At 55.1% G+C, this 19,202-nt stretch overlaps 1 protein-coding gene across 1 annotated transcript in view; it reads left to right on the top strand.

The window, feature by feature from the left end:
- PTPRN2 (protein tyrosine phosphatase receptor type N2) overlaps positions 1 to 19,202 on the top strand; it is a 796,662-nt gene that overhangs the window by 768,762 nt on the left and 8,698 nt on the right. Inside the window, exons 20-22 of the mRNA XM_040644526.1 lie at positions 966 to 1,132; positions 6,668 to 6,721; positions 8,888 to 8,952. Of these exons, the coding sequence (XP_040500460.1) occupies positions 966 to 1,132; positions 6,668 to 6,721; positions 8,888 to 8,952 (286 nt within the window). The remainder of the gene's footprint in view (positions 1 to 965; positions 1,133 to 6,667; positions 6,722 to 8,887; positions 8,953 to 19,202) is intronic.

Below are 19,202 nucleotides of genomic sequence, written 5' to 3' on the forward strand. Positions count from 1 at the left end.
GGGGGGGGGGGGGGGGGGGGGGGGGCGGCCTCTCCTCGGGAAGGCTGGCAGGCAGACCAGGCCTTCCCAGGGCCCGCGGTCCGTAGATGCCCAGACCCTCCAAACAGCTGTACTGTGGCACCTTGGGCTCTGGCGTAAACAGTCTGGTCTGCACTTTTAAAGTTTTATGATTCCGAATTCAGACAGAAGGAGCCAAAAAACATTCGCTTCTTCACAGGGAGGCCCATTGAGCCAGGCCCCAAATAATAGGCCTTTCGTGGGTCTGTTCTAGGAAGAGCCCTGCCTGCACCGTGGCCTCCCGCAGCATTCAGGGCTGTGGGTCTGTAGATTGGACCCTCCCTGCAGGGCACCTGCCGGCAAGTTTCTTTCTCTTACTGAGCCCTCTACCCACAACCACAACGAACTGTGTCACCTGGGGCACTCAACACGTACCAGCATGCATCCGTTGTTTCGCATTACACATTAGTCAGAATGCCGAAGTCCCGTGGTGGGAGCATTAAGAAGAACCCTAAATCACACGGTCGTGGCTTTTAGGCCGTGAGAATGGGCTTGACCCCGAGAAGCGCCGAGTCGCGCTATCTGCGGGGATCCTTTGGCCTTCCCTCCGCCTCTAGGTGAGACCCCCCTGCAGTAAAATTTAAGTCCAGCGGAACCCGCTGTTGTTTTTGTTCCAAAGTATAGTTTTTCTCGAAGGTAGGTGGCTTAGAAATGCAGAAGACGAAAGCTGGAATCGTTTTGGATTGTAACACAATTTTCTAATAATTTGACTAATGCATTTAGGTGACATTAAAAACCCACAGTTATCTTTGGCGTAAGCCCTGTTAAAACTGAGAAGGTGGGAGGGGCCGTCAAGCCCACCGTCCACCCGCGTGCAGTCCTTGTAGTATTCGCCCTTTGCTGCTCAGAGTGGCTCCGTGCTCAGACGACGCTTTACGTTCCCGATGTCCCCTCGCCCTCCTGTCCAGGTAAACCTAGTCTCCGAGCATATCTGGTGCGAGGATTTCCTCGTGAGGAGCTTCTATCTGAAGAACCTTCAAACCAACGAGACGCGCACCGTGACCCAGTTCCACTTCCTGAGCTGGTATGACCAGGGAGTGCCTTCCTCCGCCAGGTCCCTCCTGGATTTCCGCAGGTATGACAAACAGCGCACTAAGCAGGGTAACGCGTTAGAGTGTGGGCATCAGAGAGGAGGGAACGCGGTCTGATACCAGATTTCCGGTGTCTAAGAGGCCATTTGCTGTAAGACATGCCGTCTGTCTTATATTTATATAATATACAGTTGATCCTTGAACAACACGGGGTTGAGGCACCACCCCCCACACAGTTGAAAATACACATTTAGCTCTTGACGCCCCGAAACGTAACTACTGATAACCTCCTGTTGACTGGAAGCCTTACCGGTACCCTAAGAAGTCAATGAACACAGTTTATATGTTATATGTATTACACACTGAGGTCTTACAATACAGCACGCTGGAGAAAGGAAAATGTTATGAAGAAAATCACAAGGAAGAGAAAATACATTTTCAGTTCTGTATTTATCAAAAAAAATTCACGTGGAAGTGGACCAGCGCAGCTCAGAGCCATGTTGTTCCAGGGTCAACTGTATTTATATTCTAGAGAGGAGAGGGGAGGGGAAGGAGAGTATGTTAATGGCACATATTAACTGCAAGATGTTTTCTGGCTTTAGAAGAGTTAAAAGGGCGGGGGACATAGATACCTTAGAATTGTGGAAATACGATCATTATTTCTGATAAGATTCTCCAAGTGGGGGAGTCCTGAAGCTCATGCTTCACAAGATATTGATGAGGAAAAGGTAGATTTTCAGTTTGGATACTATCTGGTTGACAAGATAATGAGCTGTAACAAGTGTGGGCCCAGATTCCAGCCTGGGTGACCTTAGACCTTGGGCGAGAGCCTGGATGGAATGGGCACATGACCGTGTTTTCTAGTGTAGTTTTGAAGCTGAGTCGGGAAACATCCAGTCTTTGTTCACGCCCCGCTCAGCCAGTCGCCCAGGGGGCTGTCTTGTTTTAAAGTGTGTTTATTGAGCTGTTGAGATGAATGCTGGACTCCATCTTTCAGGAAGATATTGACAAGGCAGGAAAGGGGGGACTGTCCGTCGGACTCGGTGGTAACGGTGGTCAGCACGGGCTGTTGCATGCTGGCAAAGAGTGAGTGGCCGCCCAGCAGAGGCCGGTGTCCAGCGGCGTGATAACCGAGCTCTCCATTCGGCAGAGCCCCGCTTACGTTTAACCGATTGGAAACCTGCCTAACCACAAAAGCAGACAGATGCCCAGAACAACGAACTAGGAAATAAAATGCACCTTAATCCAGCATTGCACACAGAGTGATTTATATCTGAACGTTACCCATCCTCGAGTCTACGCCGTGTCACTCGAGACCGTGGGGTTTCAGGCTGATCTCTGGATTTCTTGAATTTGCGTGTTACACATTCTCACGGTTATTGTGATACTATTTCTTTTGCCTTTTAGTCTACTTTGAAAAGAAAAACAAATTTTATATTTGAATAGTTCTTTGGATCAAATAGCGTGTAAAAGAGCTCACGGAGAGGCATGCCCGTGGCGTCACGGCCATGGCGCACGTTGGGTGACCTCACCTGGAGAGGCCAAGCGTGCACGGTGCATGGAGTTCTGAACGCATCCCAAAGCCCTGACCACACACGGCTCCCTCTCGATCGACCCCAGTGTCCTGGCCATTAGATGCCTTTCCTTAATGCAAATGCATTTCCAAAGACATGCTATCGAAAGATCTTACCAATTTCCTGAGATAGGGTCCCGGAGAAACAGCCACTACCGGCAGAACGGATGTGGCTCCAGAGATGGCAGATCACCTGAGCTGCTCTTTCGGCTCCTCCAGTGTGTTTGCGCATATATGCATATGGGCACACGTCGAAATCCATATCCATATATGGAACTGAACAATACACAACCAACCCTCTGTGCTTACCACTTGTCGTGAAGAGACACCCACCCCAAAGTTCCCTTTCCCCGGAGGCTGAGGAGATGAGGCTCCAGAAGGTTTTTGTTAAATTGGAATGTGCAAGTCTATTAGAATCAAAAGCTCTGCTGGCCTGCCTTCCTCGGCACGGCCCAGTATCCCAGCCCGGCCGGCCTGTCCTGGACTCCATGGACAGTGGGCGCGAGCGGTCACGTTCTCAGGAGCACCACGCTCGGGCGCAGATTGCCGCTTTGTGGTTTTCTGTGTAGAAGAGCCACCCAAAGTTCAGCCATCGGAAAGGGGCATTGGCTTCCGAGGACACTGGTCCCCTTACGCACAGGTCTGCCCCCCGCCCACCCCCCGACCCCGCACACGCACCCAGCCTTCCCCCGTCAGGCACTGAGACGTGTAATTACATCCTTCTGGAGCCCAGAGGGAGCACTGTTACACTTTAAAGAGAAGCTGCTAAAGCCGGGAGATAATTAGCATCACATGGGAAGTATTCTGTCTCTCTGTCTCTCTGAGTCTCACTTCTCGCAACGGCACTCACAACGCTGATCCCTGTAGAAATGGACAGACCCTTACTTTGCCAGCTAATGAGCGGTGGCCAGTGTCATTTTTGTGATGTTGCAGCTAGTAATATGAGCCCAGTTGCATAGTCACAAAAGTGATCATTGGAGGCTGTGACTCTGCTGCCGGGCAGTGTGGGAAGCCCCTTTTCTGAGCCTCTAACGACCTCTGACCTTTGCTTGCTGTTGGTTGCATGACGGTTCCTTCTCACTCAGTGACCCATGGGTTGGTTTGTATTACTAATCGTTCTTTCTCAGTGAATTCCTCCTGCTGAAATATATATAATATCCATTTTTCTGAATGTCTGCACCCTTCTGCTCACTGATGATTTATTCTGATCGAGTCAGACAAGACAGCTGTGTGTTGCCCATCTTCATGAATAATCTGCGTCTCTATCTTGGGTCAACCAGGTGAACGCTTTTGCTGACTATGTGATGCTTTTACTTTTCTACTTGTGATGTTTTGCGTTGTAATAATACAAGCACATGATTCGTTGTAAATAAACTGCCAAACCGTGACAGCATGTTGTACTCGCACTACGCGTCTCTTTGATGGCTCGTGGCTGTTCGTAAGCGGGTTTAGCGTGGGCGGGGCCGGCGTGGGTATTAAGACCGCAGCGCAGCCTCCCTGGGTCCTGCCGAGCCAGTCACAACGTGCTGGAGAAGGAATATTTTAAATGTTCTGTACGTAAGGGCAGGGACCGTAGAAGCAGTTATTAGAGCGTTCGGTCTTCAAAAGAGCAGTCATTCTTCACGCATTTTGCCAAAAATGGGGCTGACCAGCTGTGAATGGGACACTCCTGTTCTCCTGGTCCTTACAGTCAGGGTTTCTGAAACCCATACGGCCTAAACAAGGGTATCTGGTTGTTACTTCTTTCTTGTTTTTTCGGGTTTTTTTTAATGTACTACTTTTATGCTTGTCCCCATCAGAAAATATGCCCAAAAGCTGGTGACTGGGCGGGGTGTGAGCGGGCAAACGCTGAGCCTCGGCCACCAGGTGTGAACTGTCACAGAGTGTCGGAGAGCCACATCTGAAAGATGCAGCCCCCGAGAGGGTTCTAGTAAAATCTTCTGTTTGAAAGTAAAAGGCCCGTAGAAATAAAGCCGCCCTATGGGGCGCCTGGGTGGCTCAGTCGTTAAGCGTCTGCCTTCAGCTCAGGCCGTGATCCCAGGGTTCTGGGATCGAGCCCCACATCAGGCTCCTCCGCTGGGAGCCTGCTTCTTCCTCTCCCACTCCCCCTGCTTGTTGTTCCCTCTCTCACTGGCTGTCTCTTTCTCTGCCACATAAATAAATAAAATCTTAAAAAAAAAAAGCAAGCAAGCCAGCCGCCCTAAATCTGGTCTGACCCTGACCTTGCTTGACTTGCACACGCACACACACACACAGTGTGTACCCACATGCACAAGCATGCAGGCGTGCACGCACACGGCCTTGGTCGAGCTGGCGGGCCTCACGTTACTCACGTTTGAGGTATGTCCTCTGTTTTGGGGTCTGGCCTCTGTTTTGTCAGCCCTGAGGCTCATGTTGCCATTACAGCCTGAGTCAAGAATAGGAGTTTTAAGATTTTTTTTTTTTTTAAGTCCTCTGTACACCCATCCTGGGGCTGGAAAGCCACGACCCCGAGATCGAGAGTCACACGTTCCACCAACGGAGCCAGCCAAGCGCCCCAAAGAATGGGAGGTTTTAGGAGGAATCAGTAGATCTATTCTCCGGTCTGTTTAATTCTCAAAGGCCCAAGAACCTTTTGGGCTTTCTGGCCCACCGTTGATTTGAATGAGTTCACTTGTACTTGCCTCGCCTTCCCGCTAGGCCCTGACAGCGCGGTGGGCCCCGAAGGTGAGGTAGCCACGTGGCTGTAGGGACACTGAGTGGCTTGTTCTACCCATGTTTCTGGGTCTTCTCATTTTGAAGACATTTTGGGTGGTCTGCAAGCTTCACGTGCTGCAGGAGGTGGCCACCGACCACGTGCTGCCCCGGCGGGCTCGGGCGCAGCCCGTCTTCGGGGCACATTGTAGCCAGGTCCCCACTTGCTGTTTGGGGAGGCACGTGGACCTCACTCTGTTCACTCCACGAGGAACCAGGAACAACCAGCTCTGCTCTGGGGGCAGACATGGAAATGACCGCTGGGTGCCCAGGCCGCCAGCTCCCTTCTGCAACCCCGCGGCTCTGGGGTTTTGAGGCAAGGCCCCCAGTGGACCGAATATGAGCTCCCAGCTGACTCTGCTGGGCAGGCGAGCCTTCCCAAAGAAATGTGACGTGTTCCCATGTCTGGTGCAAGGAAAAAGGTTTTTTTTTCTGCACTGTCATTCGTTTTAAATTTTGCTTCATGTCACACATTATAGAAATTCGTAGGGAGCATTTTAGAACACAGACCCTCACACATTTTTTCATTGACTTTTCTCTACTCAGAAATATTTTACTGAGAATTCGGATGTACTTTATAAACATGTTTAGTTGTTTCACTGACTTTCAACAAATTTGGAGCTGACACAGTGGATTTGAAATCAGTGCTTTGTTTTGATTTAGGGTTTGGTTACAGAATAATCTGTGCTTCTTAATTTTCGTAAATTCTGGTCTAAAATCTGCACAGTACAGTTGTTTGTAAACATACACAGATTGATATAAAGGAAGGACTTGTCTCAACTGCAGTTTCTCTGCAATTTAGAACTCCAACCAAACGCACGGATCCAAACGGACCTGTAAGATGCTGCTTTGAGACAAGAGAGTAATGTTACATTCCAGTGTGATGTCGAGAATGTAAGGAATTCTGAGCATAAATTGCAAAACTCAAACATGTCAGCAGGGAATCTAGATCGTCGTGTCAGCTACTGGGGCTGCAGACGGAGGGGTAGGGCAGGCTGGTGGCAGAGGCCCGGGGTTCTCGCTTGTGAAGGGAAACGGAAATTGTGAAGATGTAAGAATTGTTTTTAAAGCTCTGTTTAATCATTTAATATTGAAAAGAAAAATAAATCTTATAAAATGTGTGTGCAATTTTGATTTTCTTTGTCAAAACAGGCTATTATTGCAAAATGATGTCAAAGATGTGGTCTGTTTGTTTTGGCTTAGGAGTTAGTTTGCAAAACATAAGACAAGAGTCATAGTGCATAACCATGATTTCTGTCTCTTTTTATTTCAGAAAAGTAAACAAGTGCTACAGGGGCCGTTCTTGTCCAATAATTGTTCACTGCAGGCAAGTACAACTTTTCACATGGATTAACAAGTACTCGAGAAGACAGCCGCAGTTACACACACAAGTCGAACTCTCATTGCTTCATAAATGCACCTAACGGGCACTTCTGAAGGAAGCCAGAGATGCAGACGGAAGTTTCTAGGCCGCTCAGCTACTTGTGTGCGTGCCCCGCTGCGCAGTACGACCCGCCTGGGCCGCCCCCGTCCCAGGTCCCGCAGGCCGCTGCCGCACGCGCATGTCCTCACACCCTGTATTTTCTCAAGCACGCGTGGGTCCCCACACAAACACCCCAAGACGGCGTTTTCCATCAGTGGTGTCGTCTCAGCCACCGACTCACTTAGCTGCGGTTTGGAACCGAGATGCTGGGGATGCTCGGGGCCCGTTAGGCACAGGGACAGAATCGGGAATCAGCACAGGGATGGCCTCGCCCAGCTCAGGACGTGAGTCCGGCCGTTGGGTGAAATCCACCGGCTCATCAAGCACGTTACACCCACACCGATAAGCAGACACCCACCGTCGGGGCGCCATCTCCCCGGGCTTCACACCCACCTCGTTTGGGTAAAGAGCCGCACTCTGATTTGGAGAACTATCTTGCAGAAGGTTGCTGTCTGCTGGGATAGAAAGGAATCCTCTCTCCAAGGATCAGATGCCTAGTCTGTCAGTGCAGTCAAGACGTGTACGTGTGTGTGCCTGTGCGTGTCTGAGTGTATGTGTGTGAGTGCGTGTGTCAGGTTGTGTCTGAGTGTATGTGTGTGAGTGCGTGTGTGTCTGTCGGGTGTGTGTGTATCAGTGTGGGTTGTGTATAACTGCCTGTGTCTGTGTGTGTCTGTTCCAGAGCATGTGACGTGTCCCTGCCTGTGTCTGTGTGCTCCCACGTGGGTCTGTGGCGAGGACCCGAGCCGGCCATGGTCTGGGGCCCCGGAGAGCAGAGGGAACAGCCTGGAGGCACAGGTGTCCCCACGGGCCACAGCCGTGGCTGGTGTGTGTAGGAGTCCGAGCCACTGTGGAGGGAGGGAGACCCATCCACACCGGGACAGGTGGAAGGTCATCTGTGGCGCAGCGGGGACGGGGTGGTGCGCGAGCTCTGCACACGTGCGGACCATGCAGGTCCCCATGGCATTTCCAGCCACTGGTTTGAGGGTCTGGTAAAGCCAGAGCCCATGAGCCTTTCCCACAAAGGCCGCCAAGGCCCCGCCAGGTGTCCCAGGACCGCGGCCAGTGCTTGGGCTGCAAGCAGAGTGTCTGGTCCCGTAACTGCTGACCCTCTAGTAGACACGCTAGGAGTGCACACGGGACAGTCCCGTCCGGCAGCTGCTCCCGGGGTGACTCGCAGCCTCCCCAACAAGGGAGACGTGCCCTCAAGCCTCACAAAGCAGCAGCCTTCCCCAGAAAGGACCCTCCCTGCCCTCGGAGGGCTGCCGTCCGCTCCCGGGGACCCTGCAGTCACAGCTGGGTGACCTCGCTCACCACAAGGCAAACGCCCTCAACGCGGACACAGCCAGACCCGTCTTTTGTGTATTCTGACAACTCTGACCACATCTTTGGCCAAAGAAGGAGAGACAAGGGAGGCAGGAGCCAATCTACGCAGGCACCATAGCTAATCCACACTGCCTGCTGCTAAGGCGCTCCCCTTCCTCCTCTTCCTCCTCCTCTTCCCCTTCCTCCCCTTCCTCTTCCTCCTCCTCCCCTTCCTCTTCCTCCTCCTCCCCTTCTCTTCTTCCTCCTCCTCTTCCCCCTCCTCCCCTTCCTCCTCTTCCTCCTTCTCTTCTCCTTCCTCCTTCCCCACTTCCTCCTCCTCCTACCCTTCTCTTCACCTTCCTCATCCTCCTCTTCCTCTTTCCCCACCTCCCCCTTCCTCTTCCTCCTCCTCCCCCACCCCTCCTTTCCTGTTTCCTCCTCTTCCTCCCCTTTCCTCCTCCCCTTCCTCCCTTTCCTCTTCCCCCTCCTCCCCTTCTCCTCCTTCCTCCTCCTCCTCCCGACCCTCCTCCCTTCTCCCATCCTGTGATTCTTCCTCACCCCACTTTCTTCCTCCTTCTGTCAATCCAAGCCTTCCTCTCCCCTTATGAGCTCCACTTAAACACGGAGGGAAATATGCTGTCGCAGGTTCGGTGGGCATGGGGTCCCCGTGGCCGGCGGTGTTCTCACCTCTTCCCCTTCCATTGGCAGCGACGGCGCGGGCAGGAGCGGCACCTACGTCCTGATCGACATGGTTCTCAACAAGATGGCCAAAGGTGAGGCGGGGAGCCGGGCTGCTTTGTGGCAGCTCAGCTGGGACCGCGTTGCCGTGGCAACCTGGGGGTACTACTCTCCTCAGCCTTGGAGGAAATTAGCCGATTGTTGTCCCTTTCCTGAGTCACGTGAAAGCTGTTTGCCGCGAGCAGGGTATTTCCGAGGCTCGTCCTCTGTTGCCAGGGTGGCGCTCGGCGAGGTGCACAGTAGGTGTGGTAAGCACCTGCTGCACGGGTCAGGGTTAACGTCCGCGGGGGAGGACGGCCTCGGGACCTCGGTGCTGTAGCGGTGCAGCGTCCTTCGAGCGTTCGTGCGGCCCTCCCTGTTGCTAAAGCTGCATGAGCGGAGTGTGGCGTCCGTGGCCTGGAGTGGCCTCCGCCCCCTGCGACCCCGCAACCCCTCGCTCGGCACACTTTCACCCCTGCAGCCCCGCACGCCTGGATCTTGTCCTCGCACACACAGCGCACAGGGCTTTGCCCAGAAGCATCCTAACCCGAGAGGAGGAGGCAGGGGTCCGGCAGCGCCTGCAAGTCTGGCCCGGGAGCCGACCCCGCGCGGCCGGCAGCGGGCGGCTCCGCGGAGCCCTCCGGCGGCCTTGGCCCCGTGGAGCTGCGGACGCGGAGCTGGTCTGGTCGCTCCGGTGTGCTCTCTGGACCAAAGCCGCGAGCCGTCTCTTTACAGACCGGAGAGCTTGCTCCACAGCCACTTCCACCGGACCCGCCTCTTGGACGCACACACAAATTACCGTGGCGACGGAGGAATCCTGCCGCATTTCCTAGACCCAAGAAAACACTGCTCATCCCGCGCTGCCTGCCCACAGCCCACGGGACTCGGAAGGAGGTCCAGCTGAGGTGGGGACACCTTCCTCTCTCTCACCCATGAGCAAAACGTTCTCTCCGTCTACACACACACATACACACACGCGTGTGCGCACGCATGCCTGCGTGTTCTCACAGACGGGCCCCCGCCTTCCGGAACAGCCGTCCTTCATCCCTTGCCCAGAAACAGGAGCAGACGCTGGTTACAGAAATGAGTTTCAGTACATTTTCACACAGATGCTGGCAACTCCAACGAAGCGCTTTCCGGACTCCACTTTCTTCTGGTTAAAAAGAAGGAGAGAAATGGAATGCATCTCTAGACCAAGGATGTGGTGTGTAGCCCACTGTTTGACGCTCAAGGACCGGCTCGCCTGAGCGATGGAGGGCCAGGACCAGACCCGGGCTCTGCACCCCACACCCTGCTCCATGTCTCCCAGGCAGGCCGCTGCGGAGAGCAAGAAACTGGCTTTGCACCATCAAATCTTATGTCAAGGGCCTAAATTAGCTGAGTTCTGGCACGTGCAAACAGAGAAACCGAAGCAAAAAGACAAATGATCTGATACTGTTTTTAATGACATATTTTGACTTTGGATCCTAACACAACCCTGACTTTTTTAGTTGGAAGTTTCCTACCCATTAATGCCACTGTGCCTTATTAAATACATCTTTTCATTTGCAAATTTGCAATTATTGGGAGCTCGGATCTCTCAAGAGATTTATCTTTCTTCCCTTACACCCGCTCTCCTCTCTGCCTGTCGCACACGTATTTCCCTTCTGTTAAAGCAGAATTCCTTCCAAAGGCCGCAGACCGTCGTTGGTGTTTGCGATGACTCCCGCCCGTGTTGGTAGAGGAACGTGAAACAGTAAACCACGGCGCACATTTGCACCCAAATGGACCCCGGCTCACCCACAGGCAGCAGACGGATGCCACTGCTTTCTCAGTACTGCGGGGGTCACGTTAGGGTCCTGGATTTTCAGAGGTGCAGGCCGGCTTCACCAGAAGCAGCCTCGGAAGAATGTCGCCGGCCGGGGGCGGGGCTGACTTCATTGTCCGAGCGGGCCTGCATTGAGTGGCTCCGCTGTAGCATGGACTGTCACATTCCCCTTCAAGTGTGGCCAGCCTTCAACAATGAAACCCAGCCGTGTGGAACTGGCCAAGGAGGGCAATCTCCAGGCCGCGTCTGAGATGGGTCACCCCCATTCTGTTCTTGACCTGCTCCCCTCTGCCCAGGGGGCGTGCGGTGTGAAATCCTCTGACCTGGGGCCTGGGCCTCGGTCTCAGGAGAGATCAAAGGGCAGGGCGGCCCCTCGCCGGCCGAGGTGGGTCTTTCCCAGGCCGCCACACTGCGAGGCCGCCTGCGGTTTTGTTCTGGCGAGAGCTCTCGGGGCCGGTGCGGCCTGGGCTGCCTTTGTCTGGCCTGAGAGCTAGAGGCCGCGCGGCAGACCCCGCGTTCATCAAATGATCAAAGGCCCAAAGCCTGGACTCGAAACCTTTCTTCCCATTTCCTTTTCTTACAAGGAATGAATTGCATGAGGCCCAAAGAATGCCTTTCCAAAGCTCTCCTGCACGAGCCTCCAGGCCTTCACGGGGCACCACACCCGCCGGCACTGGCCGGCCCAGCTGCAGCCGCGCCCGCGGAGCCCGCTCATTCACTCAGGCTCTGGGGATTAAGGCCCGCGTCCTATTGGGGGGCCTCTGAGAATGCACGAGTATAATTCAATCTTTCTCCACCGCCTTGTTTATCAGCAAGCAGACGACAGTGCAGTTTGAATCGAAGCAGACAGGCTCCTGCTCTCTGCCCCGTCCGTAAAACCCTTCTGCGCGTTTCCCCTGCTCCCACCCGTGCATTTCTCACCCGTAGTTAGTGTTTTCATCAGAACGGGTTTCAGGAGCACGGTCCTGTCTCACGGGAGAGCGAAGCTCCCGTGTAGCCTGAATGCGTTTGCTGCCACGATGGTTTCCGAAGTTGGGCCTTTCAAGTTTGTGTCCGTGACGTCTCTTCGGCCAGGTTTTTTTTTCATTGCAGTTCTTTAAAGGAAGTGGGTGCCAGGCGGAGGGCCACCCTGGAGCAGGTGCCGCTAGCTGGCCATGTCACTCTCGGACGGCCATCACAGACCCCCACCCACCCAGCCCCACCGGGCTGCTCCGAGCGCCCGCCACGGCCTCCCTGCTGCGCCTGGCGTTCGGAAAGCCCCGCGGAGCTCGGGGAGGCCCAGACCTTTGTTCGCCGAGGGCCTCAGGACTGGGGACCTCACTGTACATGCGACTCGCCCACCCAATGGGCACACAAGTGTGCGGACGTGCCGCTGAAGTGGCTGAGCCGTGGGAATGTGGGCGGGTGTCCGTGCCCACGCGGCCGTGGGTCCCACACCTCCTTCCGTCTCAGCGGCCTGAGCTGCTTCCTGTTTTCTGTCGCACGGTGCCCCTCAGTCAACAGCTGCCTGGAGGAGGGCATGTATCATCTCCTTTCTGCTCACCGTCCCTAAAACTCACGATGCTGGGGGCCTCGTGCCTGGGACCATACAGCACGTGTCCGTCCGTGACGCGATTAGCTCACTTAGCCTAGCGTCCTCCGGGCTCCCCAGGGCGCAGGTGGCTGGATCACAGTCCGTCGTGTGGGCAGACCACACTTGCTGACACATCACCCCCGGTGGATGGACGCGCGGGTGCTTGCAGCCTGCAGCCCTGTGCCCCATGCTGCCGCGAACGTGGGTGCGCACACGCCTCTCTGAGTTTCCACTTCTTCCTCTTCTGGGTGCAGACCCAGCGTGCAATTGCTGAACCACACTGCCCTACAGAGGACGCGCCACACTGTTTTCCACAGCGGCTGCCCCGCTTTGCTCTCCCGCCCACGGCTCACTAGGGGTCTAATCACGCCACGTCTTTTCCAGCATTTGCTATTCCCTGAGTTTTTGGAAGTAGCCGTCCTAAGTGTGTGGTGTCTGTGGTTTTGATTTGCATTTTCCCAATGACTATGATGTTGAGCGTCTTTTCACGTTTTTGGGCTATTTGGACATTTTCTTCGGAAAAATGTCTACTCAAGTCCTTTGCCCATTTTTGAATTGGGCTCTTTGGTTTTTGTTGTTACTGAGTTATAAAGGTTCTTTATATATTCTGAATATTAATCCCTTATCAGATATGGCATTTGCAAATATTTCCTCCCACAGAATGGGGAAATTCTATGGGAGAAGATTTTTCGTTCTCTCAATGGTGTCCTTGGTGCACGAGAGCATTTTGTGTTTATGAAGTCCCATTTGTCTATTTTTCCTGTTGTTGCCTCTGCGTTTAGTGTCGTATCCAGCAAATCTTTTGCCAAAGCCAATGCCATGAAGATTTTCCCCACGTGAATCACTAGACCGTACTCCTGAAGCTAGTATGACCCTGTATGTTAACGACACTGGAATTAAAATCTAAAACTCAATGAAACTAAAAAACAAAAAATAAATAAAAGCAATAATATACACGTGCCTGTCAAAATGTGACAAACTAGTGAAGCAAGAAGGGTGAGTTTTCATGCCTCCTCGCCTTCACCTGTGGATGTGACGACCCTTAACTCATGCATCGTTTTAGGCCTTTGTCTATGATCACGTGCAATTGTTACTTATTTAGCTGATTACAAGTACGTTTTCCCTTGAGTAATACATAATCGACATGCAAATAGGCAGAAATTTTTTAAGCCTATCCCCAGCTTCGTTTCTCACATATTCATATTTCGGTGGTGTCATGCAGGGCTCCGTGGATGGTAACGCTTTTATACCATTTCTCAGGCAAAGACATTTGGGCTTCGCTCACCCAGGGTCGCACAGCTGTCAGGTGACCTCGCTGGGACGTGACGTCATGGCCCGTGTCCTTGATAACGGTGTCGTACCGCTGCCCCTTCCGTGCTGCAAACAGACCCACACATTTTTAAAGTCCACAGCGAATTGTCTGGTGTAAGAAATGCACGTCAAACCCCCCATGCACTCTCACCTTACACCCGCGAGGAGGCCTATTCTTAAAAAAAAAAAAAAAAAAAAAGATTTCCCCGTAAGTTTTCTTGTAAGAGATGGTAACTTTTAATAGGTCAAAGTTGGGGCGCTGGGTGGCTCCGTCAGTTGAGCGTCGACTCTTGATTTCAGCTCAGGTCATGACCTTGGGGTCGTGAGATCAAGCCCCGAGTCAGGCTCCACTGTCAGTGGGGAATCTGCTTCGGATTCTCTCTCCCTCTACTCCTCCCCCTACTCGCACTGTTTCTCTGAAATAAATAAATAAATCTTTAAAAAACAATACAGGTCAAGTAGAAGATGGGACACTGGCTTTGGGAGCCAGGAGAGACGACAGAAAGGTCCCCTGACCGGCCGAGGAGCCCTGCCTGCTGCGTGTGCCTTCACACCCTGACTCAGGATCGACTTCGGGTAGCGATGTCAAAATAGCTTCTTAAAAATGTCTCCCGCCTTGCCGAGCTGCCACTGCAGTGCGACACCGTGTAGGTTTACGGTGCACAACGTGGTGACTGATGCGTGTGTGTCATGAACCGATGCCGAGGTAAGGGCGGCGAGCAGCTCCACCATCTCACAGCGACAGGATTCTTTTCTGTGGTGAGAACACGGAACGTCTACGCTTCCGGTTAACTTTCCAGTATATAATGGTGTTGTTAACTATCCAAATGTCTGACTTATAATAGCTCATGCCTCCTTGAACTTTTTCAAACCTGTCACTCCTCCAGAGATGCCCTGTTCCATACGCGGCCATTAGCCACGCGTGCTGACGTGAGTGGATTAAAACGTGAAAATCAGTGCCTCCGTCATGCTGGCCACACATCGCGCACCCAATGCCACACGTGACTCGGGACCGCCACGGTGGGTGACACAGCACCTCGTCATTGCAGGGAGTCCCACGGGACCACGCGGCGCTAGGGAACAGCCCTGAGGGTGGGCACCCCGTTTCCCCCAGCCCTGCCACGGAGGCCTCTGCACTGATTTCCCTGCTCAGTCCTGACCCCGTCTGTTCTCCACGCAGTGTCCACATGGCATCTGAAAGAGCGAGCCCTCGGAGGCCCTGCTGAGCCCTCCCATCTCACCCCTGTGCGCTCGGGGCCTGCAGCCTCTCTGACCTTGGGGCTCAGGGCCTTTCACGTGCTGCTGCATGGCTCCTCAGCTCCTCTCTCCTCGCCTGGGTCCCGCCAGGCCTCATGACCACTGCTACCATACTGCAATGTCTTTCTTGTGGCAAAGCCATAGAAGTGTCGTTTCAACCTGGTGTTTACAGAGCACCTTGCCAGGCCATTGTAGGAAGAGGCATGGTGAACAAGGCAAGAAAACGAGGTCACCCTCCCTGAGTTTATCCTCTGTGGAGAGAAACAGACGGAGCCTGAAGCTCGCAGATTGTGGGGGTGGTACGTGCCATGAGGACCCTCACCTGGGGTGCACGGTCCTAGGGGTGCCTCACCCCCACCTAGGGCAGAGTGCTGACCAGAGCTATGGACTGTTGCCCTCAGAACAGAAGGGGGCCTGAGGCTCATTCGTTCAAACGCTTTGTTGTAAACTGAGGCATTAGATCTCAGAGGTTTGGCGACCTGCCAGGAGGCCTCCAGCTGGCCGGTTGACGCAAAGCCCTGGTCTTTCTGCAAATGTCAGAGCCTAGCAGGTTGAGATGGCAGAGGGTGGCAGGACCCCTAGAGTCAGCACGCAGAGACACGGGCGGCGGGCGTGGTCGGGGACTGGGCGAGCAGGGGAGCTGGGGAGAGTTTGTTTAGGGCCTGGAATGGCAGACCCACTGACTCAGGTCAGTCTGGAGCCAGTCGGGAAGCAACACTGCAGGCAGGGGCTGGCGGGATTGGCTGGACGAGAGGGGTGGAGTATGCAGGAGGCCCGAGCGCGTCCTCGCCGTGGGCACATCTGTGGCCATGCACATGGCCGGCTCTGCCACAGACAAGACTGGGTGGGAGAACAGGCCACAAAGAATGGTGTGTGTCAAGGGGGCAATATCGCTTTTTTTATGTGTGGCTGAAGCATTAAAACCTGAAGAACCAGAGGAAAAGGAATTTCACAGAGTCTGGCTTCAGCGTGACTTCAAAGCCGAAACGCTCATCTCCAGCTTCATGGACGTCTCAGGCTGACAAGGTGGCCAGAACACGGGGAGTGCCACTGTCGCGGGAGACGTGGCTGGGGCGGGGCCCTCGTGAGCGCTGCCGGTCGGGGGTGTGCGTAGTTCTTCCCTCACCTGCTTGTTGCCACTCGACCCACACTTCCCACCCCAAGCTGCCTGGTACGGCAGCGACAGGCACGCGGGGTCGGACGGGGCAGAGGGTGTGCAGAGCTGGGAGCTCCGCGCGCTCTCAGCCACCTGCAGCCCGGACTTCGGGGAGCATCCCGGGAGTGGCATCTCTGGGCTGTGACCCCGGCCAGGGCACCCCGTAGGCAAGCTGGTTAAGGGAGAGGACAAGACAGGGCGGGGCCGCTCACTCCGAGGAAGCACCATGAGCATGACAAGTTTGGGAAATATTGGGAACCGTGCTCTACGGCTCATCTCCTCAGTGGTTTCCGTCCCGTGGAGCGAGCCATCATGGATGAGCGGTGCGGGGATGGGCTGACGGCTCTGGGTCCCCGTGAGGCTGGCCTGCATAGCAAGAGTCCCTCCCTCCCACACCTCCTGGGTCAGATCTGCTCACGTGGCCTCCTGGGGTCACCCACGGCGCTCCTCCCCAGTCTGACTAGTCCGTGGGCAGACACACAGACATGCAGCGCACTTGAGACAGCACAAAACCTGGGTCAACCCACCCTGACTTGGTTGGTGTTTGGGCCATCCCTCCTGTGAGCTCACTTCCTTCTGCTGGACCAAGGGCCGCCAGCTTGTCCATGTACTTGTCCCCCTTCTCCGTGAGCGGCGTCACCCGTCTGTCCTGCTGCCCCCAGGCAGGCTGCTGCACGCACTGGGCCCTGCCACACATGCCCGGTGGCTTTGCTGCCAGCTCTCCAGCAGAGCTCCGCCCACCGCCAGCCCAGGGAGGCTGCTCCACTCGCATCTGTGACCCTCTCCCTAGAGACCCCAGAGGCCTCCAGGGAGGCTGCCTGTGCCCAGGCCCTTCTGGACGGCAGTTCCTGCCTCGTGCTCATTTCCTTCCCACACGGTGAGGGCATGTCCCTGCTCCTGCTGAGATCCCCATCCATTCCTGGTGGCAGGAAGTCCCCACACACAGCCATCCTGGTCCCTTGGCAGTGGCAGCTCGCAGGCTGTGTTAAGTAGGGTTCTGAGGCTTTAGCAAGAAAGGGTGCTGTCTGGCCGGGGCAGCGGTATAGGGAACGGTGCCTCTGCCCTCTGAATTAGGGACTCTTTCATAAGCACCCCCCACAGTCACCTGGGCTTACGTAGGACAGAACAGTCCCGCGCCGTCCTTCCAACCTCTGGGCTTCCTCCTGACGCCTCCTTAGGGTGTCTGTTTCCCCATTTCCACAAAGCCGGGAGGAGTCCATGGAAGAGGGGCCCAGTGCTTCGCCGTGGGCACCGACGGAGCCTGGAATCACTGTGCTCAGCACCGTCCCCAGCCAGGCCATGGGCTCTGACTTTCTGAGTCAGAAGCAGAGGTGAGGACTGATGGGGGGGCGGCAAGCAGAGCCCGCGCTGCCACTTTGGTGAGCGGTGGAGGGTCAGTCACCCTGAAGGACTTGTTTCTCTGTTCAAGAGCAGCCCTTGCGGCCCGGCCTGGCTGGCTTCTGGGTGCCCACCACACAGGCACTCGGGAGAACCTGCCTGAGCCGCAGACTCCCCGGCGTGAGCCGTCGGCGTTCCTGGTGGCTTGGCGGGGGTCCTGCAGGCCCCTTTCCTGCCGCTGCGGATGCCCTCCCAGGATACACTCGGGCACATTCGTGACCCGGGCGTTTCTCTGGGCTGCGGGAACCTCATGCAGGAGGCTGGACCACACCTGCGGGCTTCCACAGCCCGTGCTGCCTCTGCACCCCCTTCATGCCCTGTGCGCTCGGCACCTGCTGGCATGAGAGGCAGCCACACCTGTGCATGGCGGCATGCTCTCCGAGTGCTGGGCCGTCCCCCCTCTTCTGTCCCTTTTCACACTCAGTGGCCAGTGTGCTCACTTACACCTGGGCGCACGTGCTCCGAGACCGTGGGTGCCCCCGGGGTGTGGAGGCTCCCCCGCTGGAGGACAGGCCGTCAGGACCCTGAGCAACCCCACCTTCTCCGGCAGTCCTGAAAGTCACGGTGGGTTTGAAGTGAGCGTGCGCACTTTCCGAGACTTGGAGGCATCTCCATTTCTCCTGAAAAATGATTTAGAATTTGTTTTTTTTAAAAACATGAAAAATATTTTGAGTTTGGGTCCTGGTATACTTGATTTTCAAGGGACTAAGATGCAGATTTGTCTCCTTTGATCCAGTCAGACAAAGAGATTCTAACTCATCTCAGACGTCAGCAGAAATCCCCCGGCTGTGATCTTTACAGGCCTCCAGGTGGTTACGGGCATCAGAAAGCGTTTGGCACAGAAGGCGCGGGACAGCGCGTGCGTGTGTGCGAGCGCATCCGGCGTGTGCGAGCCTGTGCCAGGTGTGTGCGAGCGCGTCCGGTGTGTGCGAGCCCGTGCCAGGCGTGTGCGAGCGCGTCCGGCGTGTGCGAGCCCGTGCCAGGCGTGTGCGTGTGCACACCTGTGGGGGTGGCGCCCACAGCCGCCGGCTGTGGTCCTGCGGAAGGAGGCAGAGCGGTGGCCGTGCGCGGTGGGCCCGGCTCTCCTCCCGCAGTGTTGGGCCACTTGGCGCCTTCGAAGGCCTTCAGCCAGAGCAGAGCCGTTGCTCGGCGCCTCCTGACGGCGGAAGGGAGACCACCTGCTCGTGCAAAGTGAAGGCTCTCCCTCTTGCACGCTGGACACACGTTGCCATTATACCTTGAAGAAAAGAGCACAGGGGAGGCCCGCAGTTTGCAGACCTTGTGGGTAAAAACACCGTACGGAAACTCATCTACGTGTATTCAGCCTCACCACCGAACGCGCTGCCGGAAGCCGTGCTGAGCAGGGAGCATGCGCAGACCACGCTCCCGCTCGTAGCGCGCACCTGTGAAGAGGCCACGCTGGCCAAAGTGGGTGGACAGTCCACACCAGCCCTCAGCAGGGAAGCAGACTCCAGGAGAGTTCGAAGCCACCCCCATCAAGAGGTTGGTTTTCGTGAATCCATTTCTTGAATGCATTCTTTCACACACACAAAAAGTTTTCATGCTTTCATACTAGTGATCGCTAGATGTTCATTGTTTAACGGTTAATACTTTTTATCTAGAGCTTAAAAACCTCTCCGGTCTTAAAAATGTATTTCGCCAATGCGTAAACTTGGAAACCAATGAACCCTGGGTGAGATAGAGACTAACAGTGATGAATGTTCGTGGAGCGCGCACTGGAGGGGCCGGGTGTGCGCGCTAGCCAGCCCCGCAGCGCCCAGGGGCAGACGCCGGGGTGGGCAGG

The sequence above is a fragment of the Ursus maritimus genome, unplaced genomic scaffold, assembly GCF_017311325.1.
Source record: "Ursus maritimus isolate PB19 unplaced genomic scaffold, ASM1731132v1 scaffold_3, whole genome shotgun sequence".
Lineage (NCBI taxonomy): Eukaryota > Metazoa > Chordata > Mammalia > Carnivora > Ursidae > Ursus > Ursus maritimus.